The sequence below is a fragment of the Malaclemys terrapin genome, chromosome 2, assembly GCF_027887155.1.
Source record: "Malaclemys terrapin pileata isolate rMalTer1 chromosome 2, rMalTer1.hap1, whole genome shotgun sequence".
In the NCBI taxonomy this organism is placed as follows: domain Eukaryota; kingdom Metazoa; phylum Chordata; order Testudines; family Emydidae; genus Malaclemys; species Malaclemys terrapin.
Window position 1 is genome coordinate 120,472,492 of NC_071506.1, and position 16,613 is coordinate 120,489,104.

Genomic DNA, 16,613 nt, shown 5'->3' on the forward strand with positions numbered 1-16,613 from the left:
CCGGGAGCCACCACGGGGCGTTTCATCCCTCAGCCCCCGCCCGTCCCTCATTTCCTGCACCAGCTGCGGAGGGCGAGGCTTGCAGGACCGATGTTTATCCGGCAGAGTTACTTGCAATCGCAAAAAGAACAGGAGTACTTGTGGCACCTTAGAGACTAACAAATTTATTAGAGCATAAGCTTTCGTGGGCTAAAGCCCACGAAAAGCTTGCAATCGCGTTGCCCGAGGCTGCCCTACTACCGAGCGTGTGCACACGCTCATTGCTCGTGCTGAGAGAACCTTGGTGCCCTTTCTCTGCCTTTTGCCTAATAAGTTTAAACGTGGCCCCAATTTCCAAGCCCCCACTAGCGCTGCCGGAGGAGAGGGGTGAACAGAGATCTGGATGGAGGAGAGACGTGCTGGAACGATTCAGGCGGGGAGAGGGGCTTGATAGGGACCTCTAGGCTGTGCTGTAAATTCGGTGACCCCCCCCGTCACTTTTTTTCCCTACCAGAACAAAAGATCTAATGCATAATAATAATGATAATAATTAATTACGCCTTAAAACCGAAGGACAGTGATGCGCGTGGAAAAGAAAATCTATTTTCGTTTGTATAGACAGGAGCGGAAAGGGGAATGTAGTCAGGTGGGTTTGGCTGCAAATGTATATTGTGTAAACTGTACATAGAGAACCACAAGGCGTCTGGTGGCATCTTAAAGACTAACAGATTTATTTGGGCATAAGCTTTCGTGGGTAAAATACCTCACTTCTAAAACTTCACTTCTTCAGCTGAGATTTTTTACCCACGAAAGCTTATGCCCAAATAAATCTGTTACTCTTTAAGGTGCCACGGGACGCCTTGTTTTTGTGGATACAGACTAACACGGCTACCCCCGATACTTGTACATAGAGAGTATTTTTCACTTGCAAGGGAGGAGCACAACTGGTTCATTGTGATATTTTATGTGGATGTGTACACTCGTCTAGAAAAGTAAGATTTATTAATTTTTGTTTTGGTATAATCAGTTTTACAGTATTTCTTTCAGGTAGCATACTCCCTGCTGGCTTAGACAAATAGTTCTGGTCAGCATCTGTGTCTCTAGTACAGGTGTACTGTGAAAACAGATTTGTTAAGCAGCTGAACAAATAAAACTCGGGTCCAGTGGTGTCACAAGCAGTTGTCACAAAACAAACAAATTTCAGCATCTAATCTGGGCCAAACTAAGGCCTGCAGTAATAGAATTCAAATTCACTGGCTTCAGTGTACATGCCATGAATTTGGTTTGTTGTCTGAATCTGTATTTATATATATATGTATTTGGGTTCATATAGAGAAATACTTACTTTTTTTCTTTGTATTAGTGAGCTAGTTATGTTCAGTGAAGTTTGCACACACTGCCTTCTTTGCTGGTTTGAGTTGTTCTGTTAGGGTTAAATTTCATACATGCTGCTCCCGGCAGATTCATAGAAGCAAGTTACTAAGGCCTTGTCTAGACTCGGAAAAGGAGATGTGTTTACCAAATGTATTAGCTAACATTTTAAATAACATGATTTTAAACACCATTTTGCAGCCTAATGCAGACAAAGAAAATGGTATTTTTAAAAATCTCAGCTGAGCGTAATCAGTGCTTAATTTGTGCCAGATTTTTCCAGGGCTGAGCCCCGGCACCTCTAGGCTTGGCAGTTCACAGCTCCGGCACCTCTGGGCTTGCTGAATCTGTTATGTATGTAAAAAAAAAAAAAATTGTTGAGCCCTGGCACCTCTTTCATTACAAATTAAGCACTGGGCATAATCAACCCTAGTTAAATGACGATCATTTTGGAATGGTAACAATGAAAACATACTGTAAATATTAAGAGTGCTTAGACTATCATAGCATAACAAAACAGTATTGACAACTCCCCTGCTCTGCAAACCCCCCACTATCTATAATCAACTAAATCACCAATTTGAATTATAGAAACATAATCACTGTGTTTTTTTATTGCTTTAAGTGCAAGTCACATACTAGAGTTATGGAGTAAAATATCAGCTAAAAGCACATTGGAATTTGGGTAAATAACAGGAATATCTTTGCTAAACTGCATTCTTGAAATGAAAGTCTATTTTTTCTACTTTATTAGTGATACAGGTATCTAGGAATGGGTGCAAATTACAACCAGTAATTACATTAACAACACATGACTGTTGTTTGAATGCTGCAGGTTTTAGATTATAATGCTCATGGACATATAGACAGACAGGAGGCATGCTGGTGAAAGTTTTCATATCAGTTGTGCCCATCAGAATTGTTAGACAATCTAATTTACAAATATTTTAAAAAAGTCAGGCACGGGAACAAACATTAGTATGAGCAACATGACACACCTGCATAGCCCTCTAGAAACAGCAGCAGGTCATGAAATGGACAAAGATGACAAGTTCACTGGCTGGGGAGGCTAGGCCAGTTCACTGACTCTGTGCCAACATTGTCAGAGAGCATTGGCAGAATGTTTAGTGCCTCATCCAGAGTCCTTCCTCTAACATCAGTAAAAACTGAATTGGGCCCTTAGGGAGGTAAAGGATGGTCTTAGTAAATATAAATGTTTAGTTTAAAGAGCCTCTAGGGAGCACTGAATTTCACATGCTTTTGCCTTAGATTTTATGAAATTACAATAATTTCCAAAATGTTAATTTTCAAAGTGAAAATTTAAACTAAAGATATGTAATGTGTTTGTACACTTCCAAGTTTATTACACGTCAGACAATAAAATCTCTAACAAACTCGTTACGGTCTATGTGATAACACTTTAGTCAGCCAAATCACACTCCTAATGAAATCAATGGGTGGAGGATTTGGCCTAATGTTGATTTTCCTATGCTTCTATGAGCAGTGTTGTTACTGATTGAAGAACTCTTTTAGCACTTATGAATGTACAATGTATGTCCAGCAGACTGACTTCTAAATGATCGAGCATCTGTCATTTAGACAGAATGGCATAGTTCCAAATAGAATGTTGTGGTCAGTATGTGATGAGGTTAAATTTCTATTTTAACACTCTTAAAGAACAAAAGAAAATATATTTTGGGTGGGAAAAACTTCATAAATAAACTCAAGGCAAATATTATGAAATTCAGAGTTAATGCTGAATCGCTATCATTAACTGGCATTGTTATGCCTGGGATTTGCAAACAGAACTTTAATGTGTTTTCTGTTACCCTTTGTATACAGACCTGCAATACGTGCGAAGAAGAGACTTAATTATTAAGCACTTGACTGTGACTGGGTCTAATGTGTCCATGGGCGACAGTAGCAGAGATTAAGAGCTCCTCCTCCCCCAAATCATTCTGCATGACTGCTTTAGACCTGCCCCCATCTTGTCTGCAGGTATGGTGATGCGGTCATGGCATGAACGCTGAGATGTATTCTCCTGTCCTGTGAACAAATGAGTGGGGAGGGACAGAGGCTACAGAGCCATGACTCTGGCCCCCATAACACTAGCCAGGAGAGCAGTCTCAGTGCAGTGGATAGTATGCTGCACTCTGTAAGGGGCTGCAGTAGATTACTGTCTGCTCAGTACAGCAGAGGAGCACAGGAGAAAATGTGCCTCAGTGTGTGTCTCTGAGGCACAATTACTTCTGAGGCTACTCCTGACGGAGGCAGCTTATGCTCAGGGCTCTAACTAAAAGCAAGAACTAGACCTAAGCTTTGAATTTCAGGTTTCAATTTGTATTTCCTAGTTGCACGGTGAGCAAATGATGTTATTTGGTAGCAGAGAGTAATACATTCTAGGGGGAGCAGAATCTGCCAAAGAAGAGGATGCTGTTGGTTTTATTGTGTCTGATAAAGAAGAGGAAAGAGTGATCTGCCTTAAATCTTACGTGATTTAAAGATGATCTCACTACTACAACGACTGCACTGGCAGCTGCAGCCTCAGTGCCCTCTTCATTGACCTCAACAAAGGATTTGTGAAAAACTTGTGACAAAAACAGATCATTATGCTCAGACATCCCTTTGAAGTCAGCTTGGCTCTGACTGAAGGCATCTTTCATCCCCATATTGCTCAAAGTGGACTTGAGGTTATAGCTCTCTTCCAGCTTGATCCTGGGCAGAAACAACTCCACTTCAGTTGTCTTCATCATTTCTGGGCTGGTCCACTTCGATAACTTCTCATAGGTCAATTCCCTCTCTAGCTGTAGTGAGTTAAGAAAGAAAGGGAATTAGACAATTAAAAAGCAAAAATGAAATCATGAGTAAATGAAAAAAACTCATCATAAAGGCACGAAACACATACTTTGCTACCACCCCGGCTATTGCCATCATTATAGGATGTGCTACATGCAAATAGGGTTTGATCCTGCAAGGTTCTAAGTGATGTATGCTCCCATTTATCTAAATGGGAGGTGACCTTGAATGCAGGATTGGGTCAATAGAGGAGTTCCTTGTTTTTTCTATTTCAACATACATGGGAATGTTCCCCTCTTATGCACAAATAGAGCTCCTGTTAATGTTAATAGAACATCTACATGTGCATGCAAGGAAGACTTGTCCCATCACAACTATATATGATTGGTGTGCATGGGGTCTTGCAGACAAATAAGAGGATATGGTCCTTGCCCTGATGTGCTTGCAAACGGGGCATCTTATTTTTTATGTTGTTGAGCACTCTTGGTTCCCATTGAGTTGAGGCACTCAGCACCTACTGTGAGGATCTTAGTCCCTTGCAAGGTGGGTTACTAATTACTTATTTCACTAGATAAAGAGAGCCCAGAAAACAGGGGGAAAGGGAGTACAGCTCTTGGAAGAGCATTAATTGCAAGGGGCCAGAGAGTCAGATTGTGGTCCACTTTGTAGGCAACAGAAACAGGACAAAAGAACTGGCTTCAACAACCAGTTTGGAATTCTTGTTTAGGGGAATCACCACATAATGTATAGCAAGTACTATACTTCCCACTCAATGCAGCTATCCCAACAGAATGCTGAAAATCCTGCATATCATACTAGAGAATCAAGTATTCCCTAAATACATGTATGACTTTATGGAATCCACAAGACTTGCACATGTCGAAACCAATTATCCCCCTGCTACAAGCCGCCTACTTCCTCACCCTACTTCCTTATGGTTTGTTACTCTCTCATTGCATCGTATCTGAAACTAGGCTGTTAGCTATTCTAAAACACACAGACCTGGTTTATTTGTTCTGGAAAATTCCTTGTTCTCTTTTGGGCTTCATCTAGATAATAATACATCATGCCAATGATACCCCTTAACATTGTACCTTAGGTGGTGTCGTCGTCAGAACTGCTAAGTTTCATTTCCCAGTTCTTATCCTGATCACAAAAAGGCACTTGTATGCCATACATTTGTCTACAGCCATATACATTAATGTACAGGATGTTGCTAAACTCATTCTGAACATTATCCCGTAGCTGTCTCACACTGAAGAAACATTAAATTCCACTTTCGTGGAACAGCAATATGGTATAATGGTTTTACCTGTTCCAGACCAGTAGATTTATCCTCAATGTCATCTGGTAATAGGATGAGCATGCTAAGGTCATTATTAACGTATGGAAGCTCAGCAATTTTGACCTTCATTGTTTCCAAGTAGCATATTGGAAATGTATCTTTTAGAAACATCATCTGCACCGGTTTAGTCTTGGTCTGTGAAATTATATATCTCCATAAGAAAATAAATATTACTTCTTTCTTTGAAACATATGGGTTATCAGTAAATATGTATGACTTGCTTCAGATGAAATAAGAATAAAAGTTTGAATACAGTTTTATGAACCAAAGTTGATTGCATGGTTTAACAGGGTTCCTTTCATGAGACAATATTAATTGTCCTGCTGTTTGTCTCAAAGCATTGTTTTCCATGACCTGGACTCATCTTCCACTGTTCCCCAGTACATGCATAATAACTCACAGAAGGTGGGACAGAGGAGCCAGAAAATTCTGCAAGGATCACCTCATTGAGTTTCCTGACATTTGTTCCTATTACAGGGAAGACCTTTGAGGAGACAGAGTGGAGGGAGGGGCACAGCTCCCAACACTGAAAATTCTGGGGAACCTCTAAGTACAAGGAGAAAGGTCACTGCATGCAGGGGCTGCTTTGGTATCTTCACCACCATGGCAAAACAGAACAATGCTGCCTTTGGCTGACTCTCTGGTGGCTTAGCAGTAGCAGCTGTAGAGTGGATTCTGTACATATTAATGATGCCTCATGGATAATAAATACAAAAACTCAGTGTTTGTAAAGTTTCATGGATTCAGAAAGGTCACTTAGTTTCAGTTATGGAGCAGTGCTGTGCAAAGGATGTGTGTGTGTGCTATATTTAGCTGCATGAGAGGTAATTTTGGTTTGCAGGGGTTTCATAAAGTCCTTTACAACTTCACTTCCTATGTGTTTGCAACTCCTGAGTTCCATAGACTATTGGTACCTACATAGGGAACAGAAACTGATAATATAGGGCTCTTCAATCTAGCAGATAAAGGTAGAACAAGAACCAATGGCTGGAAGTTGAAGCTAAACAAATTCAGACTAGAAATTAAGGCACAAATATTTAACAGCGAGAGTAATTAACCATGGGAACAACTTCCCAGGGTTGTGCTGGATTGTCCATCACTGGAAATTTAAAAAATCAAGATTGGCTATTTTTCTAAAAGATATGCAGTAGTTCAAGCACAGTTATTGGACTTGAAGCAGGAATTTAGTACAGAGAAGTCCTGTGGCTTGTGTTAGGCAAGAGGTCAGATTAGACTATCACAACGGTGCTTTATAGCCTTAATCTAAGTCACAATGACTTTAAATGAGTGCTAGGCTCCTAAATCAATTGACAAATGGGATTTAGGCTCCTAAATCCCTTAGGTGCCTTTGAAAATGTTACTATAGTCTATAGCAGGGGTTCTCAAACTGGGGGTTGGGACCTGTAGTGAGGCCGTGTGGTTCCCCACCTGCCCGGAGAAGGACGAGCCCATCTGGAGTCCGGGGTGGGCGGAGCTAGGGTGCTCTGAGCCCGCCCCTCAGAGGGTCAGGCGGCGACCCGGAAGTATAAACGCTTGCCCTCAGAGCTCACTAAAGGCTAGCTGCCGGGGAGGCCAGATGCCTCTAGCCTAGCCCGCGACTGGGAAACCCTCGTGGCCCAAGGTGCCCGCCAGGACTTGCCGGACCTGCCCTGCACGCGTGACCAGGAGGAGTTGCCGGATCTGCCCTGTGCTCGCTACCCAGAGGAGCTGCCGGGCCTGCTGCTCGCCCACTACATCAAGGAACCCATGGTGCTGGACCCCCCCGGAGGACACTGCCGTGACTGAGGTACCACAAGAGGGGGAGTCAGAAAGTAGCCCGGGGGCAGCCAACCCTAGTCTGGCTGCAGCACTGCCAGAGCCCATGTCAGTGTGTTGCGGCCAGGATCCCCACGGACACCGCAGCAGGTCTTCTGCCGCTGCTAGGGCCCCGGGCTGGGGCGCAGCGCAGTGGAAGGGCCTGCGTCCCCCCTGCCACCCAACCCGTGGGTGGCAGTCTCCCCCTCTCCCAGGCCTTTTGGAGGCTTGGGCCTACTGTTGCTCAGCCCTGCCGGAGGGCCTGAGCTCCTGACTCATTGCCCCGCCCTGACCTAGCGCCTGGGCTTGCTACTGTTTATGTTGGTACTGCTATAGCATTATTGCTCAGCCCCTGCCTGAGGGCCTGAGTCATTGTTGCCCCACCCTGACCTAGGGCCCTGGCATAACTGTACTTATTTCTGCCTCCGCAGGGGCCGCCAGGAAAGACTCCCGCGGCCGGACTAATTCCCCAAACCTCAGCTGTGTGTAGTGAGCTGGTGTGGCTCCCTGCCACCCCGGAGAGGGTTGAGCCCTGGCCAGCCCCTCTGCAGGACCCATCGGGGGGTCATGAGCAGTCAACCTCCACCCCAAATCCCACTTGCCTCCGCTTTATTAGGGGGGGTCGCATTCAGAGGCTTGCAATGTGAAAGGGGTCACCAGTAAAAAAAAGTTTGAGACCTACTGGTCTATAGAGCTGCACAGCCTTCACATTAACAGGGTATTCACATTTATTCATTTCCAAATCCGTGAATTATAGACTTGCATCTGTCAGTAGGAGTGTTACCACATAATAATCTGTGATTTCTTATAGCTAGAACCGACTTAGTGACGTGTCTTTTGGCATTTTTCATAATGAACCTGGTTTTGAGCATTGCTAAAGTAAAAATTTGCTGGACTTGGCATATATTAGGGTATTCACTAATGTTTCTAATAACATAGGGCCCATCAGTCTCCTCTTGAAGCTAAAACCCATTTTTCAAATCTTTGCTTAAACTATGTAGTAGTTTTACTAACTAAATATTAAAATTGTCACAGGTATTTACGTTAGGCCATGTGTCGAGCTACCAATAGTTTTATGATGGAATATGAATTGTGGGTGAAAGATTTTCATGCTATATGGAGGTTTCTTACTGTTCAACAGCATGAACATTAGTGAAACATACCTTGCTCAATCTGAAGAGATTCTCAGATGTGTTTTCATTCAGAAATCTCTTTTCCCATTTTCCTTTGAAGTAAATGGCATTAACCAGGACCAGTGCGGTGTTGGGATCAACAGAACCTCTAGGCAGCAGGTTCTGGATTTTCCCTTTCAGGAGAAGAATGATGTTTTTATTCCAGTGCAGTACAGTAAGTGGCTATTTCTAATTTTGCTTTCTCTTTAATTATCCATTGAGAATGTATGTGCCTCAGAACTCCTGATCTCTGAGTGAGTTTCTAAATTCTGCCAAATCAGAATGGTAGCATTTTATACCCATTTCATCCTCCTTTTGCACAGGAGTAAATAACAACACAAGGGGCTAGGCTGTGAAGAATCAGGCTCATGAAAAAGGGAGTCATAAATCCTGCTCCTATAGTTCCAGCAGTGACAGTGGCCCATGAGACCAGAGGCCTTGCAGGAGCTATTGATTCTTTAGAATTAGGAAATCAGGTTCTAAAGGCTGCTCCCTTCTTTCTTTGAAGTCCTTGGGAAATCAATGGGAGTCTTTCCATTGAATTCAAAATATTCTGAATCAGACACTTGAAGCTGTTCAACTGTCCACCTCTCCATCCTCAATTTCCACATTAGCTCCACTAGTGCCTGACTACAGGAGGAACACATGTAAAAATGCAGCCACCTACCCAAAAGGAATTGGCAACTATAGTGGGAGAAGAGCAAAGCTCGGATTGTTTGTTCTTAGCTTACCCTCAGTTTGGCTTTCAACCCAGGAATTGATTTCTTTTCTGACTTGTTCTGCAGCTTTTTTAAAGTTAACTGCTTGGGGCTCTGCATGGTAATAGTTTTTAACGAATTCTACGTATCCCTGAAAGGTAGGAGAGAAAATTTGCTATTAAAATAAATTCAAAATGGCATCACTTAAAAACATTCAGATTGCTGTACAACATAACTACTACAATACTAAAGAGAGTACAATTCAACTTAAGCTAGATAAAATTTAAAAGTAAGATCTATGGTACAAGTATCTTTAATAATTAGAGCTGATTAAATCTCTATTTCAATTCCACTGGAAATTCCCTTTCATCCCAAATCAGAACAAAAAGTTAAAATTTTGACATTTTCTGTGAAATGATAATTCTGAAAACATTATTTTAGGAAATATCAAAATGATCTAATCATAAGGATAACTGAGCACTATGTGTCTAGTTCTGGAGCCCACAATTCAAGAAGGATGTTGATAAACTGGAGAGGATTCAAAGAAGAGTCATGAGAAGGGTTAAAGGAACAGAAAATGTAGTTGTAGACTCAAGGAGCTCAATCTACTTATCTTAACAAAGAGAAGGTTAAGAGATAACTTGATTACATTCTGTAAGTACCTACATAGGGAATAAACAAATAACAGTGAGCTCTTCAGACTAGCAGAGAAAAGTATAACACAATCTAGTAGCTGGAAGTTGAAGCTAGACAGATTCAAACTGGAAATAAGATGTACATTTTTTTTACTGTGAGAGTAATTAACCACTGGAACAATTTACCAAGGTTTATGGTGGATTCTCCATCACCAACAATTTAAAAATCAGGACTGGATGTTTTTCTAAAAGATCTGATCTAGGAATTATTTTGGGGATGTTCTCTGGAGGTCAGACTAAATGATGACTGTGGTCCCTTCTGGCCTTAGAATGCATGAAAATTTTCCATTTTAACAAGGTTGAAGTGCTTTGTTTCAATTGTATATAATATGAACTATAAGTAATAATATAAATGTATACTATCTAATATAAAAGTTAAACAGATAATGTCAAAACAAAGCACTTTGACTTTATTGAAATTAAGAGTTTTGATAATTTTTCATCAGAAATTTAAACAAAATCTATATGTTCCCACAAAACATTTCAGTTTTATCACATCAGCATTTCCCATTGGCAAATTGTTCCTTTGGAAAATTTTCAATCTGCTCTATTAATAACTTGAATCATTGAGTGTCATAAATATCTTTCAAAACTTTCTCTTCAGCTTTGTAAAAGTATTCAACTTACACTATGGAATTGGAAGGTCTGTTCCTCATACAGTCTGTTGGCAGTTTTAAGCAAATAAGAAGTTTGGGGTTTGTTGATTAAAGAGATTAATGCCTGGAACTCAGAATGAATGTCTTCAGCTTTGCAGTCCTCAGATTCCTTTAAAAAAGACACAGTGAACTTGGAAATCACATTTTCTTTATGAAAATTTTGTAACTCCTAAGATTACTACACTCGACAGAAATTACTGGGGGGTAGGGCGCGGCAGATTCCTCTGTTTTTTCTGTTTATTGACTCTGCATTTGACTGAATTGTCTGTAATCAGATTGTTTCCACTGGATAGTGAGCAGGTCAGTATCTCCCTTGTTGCAAAGACTTTTACAAACATTATCAGGTGAGTACTTAGAGCTACAGCTTAGGTGGGACTTAAAGTTTGAGCTCCACTCCTGCGCAATGGAGACTGTGATATTCAACCCAGGGTCATACAACTCTGGTGGAAATCACATCTCTGATGGAGCACACCTCTGTTGGGGATGAGGGATAGCTTTCCCTCTGCACTAGAAGCAGCAACGGGGTGCCATTACTGAGGGATTATAAAAGAGGAGCAAGTTAGGGGACTTAGAAGGTGAGAGATAGAGGCCTCTGTTTCTCTTAAAAAGCAGAAGACCTTGTCTAACAAACTGTCCTTAGTTCAGAAGCCATGGATTCCCTGCTGAGAACTACAGCTGGTTCACCTGCAGAAAATGCTGGCACAGAGGCTTTTGAGACCTCTTCAGGAAGAACATCCACCCCTATCCTGACCCACTCCCAAAATGATGAGAGGAAAGGGGCTTGTCCTTAGAGCTGTCCGAAGAACAGAACGCTTCAGGCAGCTCCCCCCTCCAGTCTAATGAACCAAGGCAGATTCATCAGAATGCATCTGCTGGGGAAATAGGGGTACCGTCTCTTCCCCCGCCCATCTCGCCACCACCACATGCACCTGGCCATTCTCCTACCTTCCCACAGACACTTTCCAAATCTTCCTTAGACTCAATATATTGTCACATACCCCACTCCCATCTTAACTTCCACATCATGCTTTCCCTCTTTATATTGACACATCATACCCTTCACAATTGCACATTTGCCTGTAGGATATGTCTGTAGCTATCCAGTCTCTGAAGTCAGAGTTCAGGTTTTGCATTGGTGTGGGTGTGTGTGGTCCATCTGTACATATGTGAGGTGGAAGGGAGTTCCCTGGGGAGGTGCAGAGTCAGTGGCGTATTACCTTGCTGTTCAGGAGTGTGAATCAAGATGCCTTTCCTGCCTTTGAAGGTTTGAGTGAGTGGGTTTTGCACTTAAGCAATCTTAATTGTTTATTAACTACAATTTTTCAGGGTGAGGGGAGCAATATAGATGTAGGCTGAAAACAACCAATAGCCTGATCCAAACTAGTGCCGCTGTTGAACTTTCCTATTCCCAGAAAGACAGCGGATTTATTTTTGTTCTAAAGAATACCATCTTCCTTTTCTTTGGCCTCCCACGAGAAGTTCTTGTCACCTGCAAACAGCCTCCGGTTCCTGTAGTTTTCTTAAAATGAAGCACCTGCAAGCCGAGTTTGTAAAAATAGTAAATATATTTGAAGACCGCTATCTAAGACAAATGTACACACAAATTAATTACTAGTGACCTAATTGTCAAAACCTCCAATTTATTATAATTAGTCAGCAAAGATGGTTGCTACTTAGCATGCTAAGGACACCATATATATGATTTTCAATGATGATTTGAATGTTACTGAGACCCAGTTCATAACCACACAGTCACATTGCTGGCTTAATAACAGATCATCATTATGAATCAGGTGGAACTTAACTCTGACATATAGTCCGACCATGTGAAATTCATGATGGTTTCAGCCATTTATTATTGTACTCTGTTTATTATTGGGCATCATTGATGTGCTAGATGCTGTACAATATAAAAAGGTTCAGTGCTTCCCCCAAGGGTTTACAAGCTATATTAAAAAGACAATGAAGTTTAGTTGCAGAGTACACGGAATGGCCATTTGAAGGTGTAATCACAGAGCCATCAAATAGTAATGATCAGATATATTTATGCTCAAAGCAGAGGTAGTAGCAGCAACAAAACACAATTCAAGGTATGATCCCTGCAAATTACAATGGTTATGCAACTTTATCATTTTTATTAGCAAAATTCAGGCAAATGTAAATAGACTGAAATAGGACTAAACTGAAAAGGTTTCAATTGTGCGCGTAAGCCGACTGTCATGGAAGAGCTATGGGCGAACCAAGCCACGTTTTCAGTATTGGCATTTATTTATGTACAGAACGCTGATATTCACATCTTAGAAAAATGTTTACAATAATGTTGAATTGAGTTTTAACGGAAAGCTAAAATGGAAGGTCAGGTTCTAAACTATTGGGGCGGCTCCTATCTGGCAAACCAGCAGCACCACTCTGGGAAGTATAGGAGCAAGTGAGATGCAGGGGCTAGTAAAGGTGTTGAGAAATGATGAGCTCCTCAGTGTGAGTAGGGGACTTTTCCCTCTCAGTGGGTTACCTGTTGGATTCAGAGAACCTCAATCCAAAGAGAATTCTGGAAAACTGAGGTAAATAAAGGAGATCTCTGCCTAGGGAAGTTAAGGAAACATGGAGAAGTTACTAGGAGCCACTCAGCTGCCCAGGATCAGTGTGCTCCGACCAAGCCCCCTTTCACCTCAGGAAAGCCCCCAAGCCAATAGGGCCAGGAGCTGCCACCTGGAACTCCTCTTTACAGGGAGTTGCCCCAGTAGTTTAGAACTTGACCTTCAATTTTAGCTTTCCCTTTGAACAGAACACTGGATCTGGCCCAGAGTACCTGAACAGTGTAGAGTTCAGAGAGTTACTGGGAAATTCTGAAATTAGTTAAAATTGCAGTGAATTTGTTATTCCCTATAGTCTACCCAGCATTTCCATTCACCATTCCTTCAAAGACATTGTGTTTAATACTGTAGTATCAGGTTGTTGTAGCGTGTGTAGGAACCATTTGTCATCTCGAGATATATACAGTACATAGTCAAATTTCACAACCTACCTCAGCCATCTGCGTTGCAGTGTTACCTTTTGCCCCCACATAAGTCATGGCCAGAGCAGATGAAATACTCCAAGGGGAAAAGAAAATGTTTTTGCCTTTAAAAGATTCATTCAGCTTTTTGAAAAGGTCAAGAGTAAAGCTACCGTTTGATGCTGAGAGAGAGTCCATTGCTGAAACCTAAGATAAATATATGAAGACAGAGTATAACAGTTTGACTTTACTGGAGTCAAGATTTTTCCTTTGGTCTCCAGCTTGTGTTGTTTTCTCTGTATCATAAACTAACTTTCCTCAGAAACTGGAAAATGTATCGAAGTGACAATGAGTCCAGACTCCCTTAGACTATCTGCCCTATAGTTTCTGCTGTAAATCGATCCCTAGGTACTTGTACAACACACAAATCATATCATGCACACCCTTTACTTTATATAAAGATTTCAATATGACTTAGGCACCTAACCTGCTTTGATGCTTTTGAAAATACCAGTAGGCACCTTTCTGCATCTTTAGGTGCCTAAATACCTTTGATAATCTGGGCCTCAGTCTTTGCCCTTTTGGGGTTCCATGGCTGTCAACAAAGCATTATGGAGCATCCAAACACATTCTAAGTCATGGATTCTTTTGTTATGAGAAGACTAACAAGAGGATGACAGAATAAAAATATTTTTCTTCCTCCTCAGGGGAACAACAATTTAGTGCTTGACTCATTAATTTGCTGTGTTGTACCATCTCACAGCAAGAACTACCACCTGAATAGATTTATCCTTACTTATCTAATCTAAGATTTTAAGGAACAGGTTTGTCATCTACTCAAGAAAATTCTTTCTTTGATTCCTTTGCTCCATATCAGTATCTTTTCTTAAACTCTGTAAGTATATAATACTTGCACTCTGTTTTCTAAGAATTGAAATCTAAATTAAACTTACAATGAAAATGTGCAATCCCTGTTTTACTGCATAACATTTAATTTATCATTTAATCTGCCCTGGCATGGTTTAAGTAGTTAAAAAGAAGTTTCAAAGAAAGTTAATTATGTCTATACGAATATTTACATTACCTCAGATTCCTGTGAGAGAGAAGGAATTACTTGTGTTGTCGGCTGCGTTTTGGGGTCTGTTTGTTAGGCAATAAACACATTTAGAAATATAAAACAGTTGTGCTTCCTTCTGGCCTATATCCTCCACTCTTACTGCCCTATGTATTTCGCCACCTACGTTTACCCCTCCTCCCCACCAGTTTCCAGAACTTTCTGTTGTAAAGTTTGCCCCGATTGTTGACATACACTATATTGGTTTGGCAATAAATATGTTTAGAAATAAAATGAGATTGCAGCTCACTCTCCTTCTAGCCTACATTCTCCATTCCTAGTCCCCAATATGTTTCCCCACCTAAACCTACTCTTACTCCTCACCACTTTTCAGAAATTTTTTTTGTAAAGTTTGACCTGATTATTGATCCATTGTATGTGTTTTAAACAGCAATCTTAGAGATTTAGAAGATGAATACAATGATCTTATAAGAGGTGCTATTTTAGGCATAGGATAAGCAAAAATACCACAGAGTGGCCTAATGTAAGAATGTCTGGTGATGTTGTCCGTTGTGACTCTCTTTTTGGTAGTGGTGAGACTTTTGTTTAAAATAAGTGCAGTTAGCGTTTAACTTACACCAAACAACACAAATGTCTGTCTTTGTGCTGGTTGGGTGTTCTGTGTGGCCTGATTCTCCACTGCATTATTTCAGTTTTAAACCAGTGTAACTCTATAGATTTCAATTGAGGCATATCAGTGTAAAACTGGAGAAATGCAGGGGTCAATTAGACTTTGTGACTCCACCATCCTCATTTAAAACCATTAGGAATATAGATACCGCCATGCCACCACCAAATCAGAGTAACAGTCTAACTGGCCTGGTATTCGACCTCCAACAGTGACCAATACCAGATGTTTAAGTGGAGGTTGTAAGACTCTGAAAATGGGCTTGTCAAAGAATGCATGGAATGAGCGCTAAGATATTCCCATGTTGGAAGTTTCTCTCTAATTCAAGGCAGTTGTGGGTGCTGTGTGTACTGAAGGATGAGGGCTAGTATCCCTTTTTAATTTAAAGGCTGGACTAAAGAACATCTCTGGATGCACAAACTGATCCACGCTCAGTGCAGTGGATGCTAAAATGTTGAAACATTTTCTTAAAAACTTCAAAGGCTTTTTTGTTTGTTTGTTTCATGTTGAGACCCAGCATGAAAATTAATAGCTCATGTGCAGCCAAGAGTTTCCTCTCTCCAAGATAGTAGAAAAGATATTCTGAAATGCACATGTACCCTCATCTTGCCTTGTTTTTGAAAATCTAAGCTGTATGAAGGAACGCTTTTCTATAAAGTGTGTCTGTGTAGACATATACCATAATAGGGACTTCTTTGGGGTTTTAGCACACAGCTTTATCTTGTTATCTTCAACAGGACAGTATTTAGATGGAATGTGTTCATGCAGTCATAGTGAGTATAATAAAATAAATAAAACTTTATGTAATCTTATTTCATGTTTGTTCTTTTCCTATTCAGGAAGCAGCACCAAAAAGAAAGGTGTGTGCTGCATCCTAGCAACGTGGACTTCCAAAGTGCTTGCAGGCAGGTTGGAATATTTTCAATAGAGCTGGAGGTTCACTAGTTTACCCAGCTTATTTAATCTCTGCCCTAAATTCAAAGAGTTAGGAGCAGTCCCAGAAAAGGTAGGAAATTACTCAAAAAACTCTGTGCTTCTAATATTTTATTCTACTGTAACTGATTGCTGAATTTGAACAAAGAGCTCCAACCAGGGCCGGCTCCAGGCACCAGCGAACCAAGCAGGTGCTTGGGGCGGCCAATGAAAAGGGGTGGCACGTCCGGGTCTTCGGTGGCAATTCGGTGGTGAGTCCCTCAGTACCTCTCAGAGGGAAGGACAGGCTGCCGAATTGCCGCCAAAGAATGAAGCGGCGCGGTAGAGCTGCCGCGGCTCGATTTATTTATTCATTTATTTATTTATTGCTTCGCCGCTTTGGGCAGCAAAAAAGCTGGAGCCAGCCCTGGCTCCAACACCAAAATGTGTGAAGATAT

At 41.3% G+C, this 16,613-nt stretch overlaps 1 protein-coding gene across 2 annotated transcripts; it reads right to left on the bottom strand.

Moving 5' to 3' along the window:
- Positions 1 to 94: 94 nt before the first annotated feature.
- On the bottom strand, positions 95 to 14,669 carry LOC128831334 (serpin B10-like). 2 transcript variants are annotated; one of them, XM_054017644.1, is made up of 8 exons: positions 14,586 to 14,669; positions 13,532 to 13,708; positions 11,996 to 12,040; positions 10,478 to 10,615; positions 9,189 to 9,306; positions 8,449 to 8,591; positions 5,459 to 5,626; positions 95 to 4,154 (listed from the first exon to the last, which is right to left on the bottom strand). In XM_054017644.1, the coding sequence occupies exons 2-8, from the start codon at positions 13,697 to 13,699 to the stop codon at positions 3,750 to 3,752; spliced, it is 1,185 nt and encodes a 394-aa protein (XP_053873619.1). In that variant the 5' UTR covers positions 13,700 to 13,708; positions 14,586 to 14,669; the 3' UTR covers positions 95 to 3,749. The 2 variants fall into 2 exon arrangements, with proteins under 2 accessions (XP_053873619.1, XP_053873618.1); XM_054017643.1 differs by having other exon boundaries at positions 11,954 to 12,040.
- Between the last annotated feature and the right edge of the window lie 1,944 nt (positions 14,670 to 16,613).

Excerpts from the sequence above, each read along its gene's own strand:
- LOC128831334 (XM_054017643.1), bottom strand. The coding sequence starts at position 13,699 with ATGGACTCTCTCTCAGCATCAAACGGTAGCTTTACTCTTGACCTTTTC. Across the intron at positions 5,627-8,448 it reads ATCTCTTCAGATTGAGCAAG|ACCAAGACTAAACCGGTGCA; the intron begins GTATGTTTCACT and ends ATAATTTCACAG. Across the intron at positions 4,155-5,458 it reads AATCTACTGGTCTGGAACAG|CTAGAGAGGGAATTGACCTA; the intron begins GTAAAACCATTA and ends AACTCACTACAG.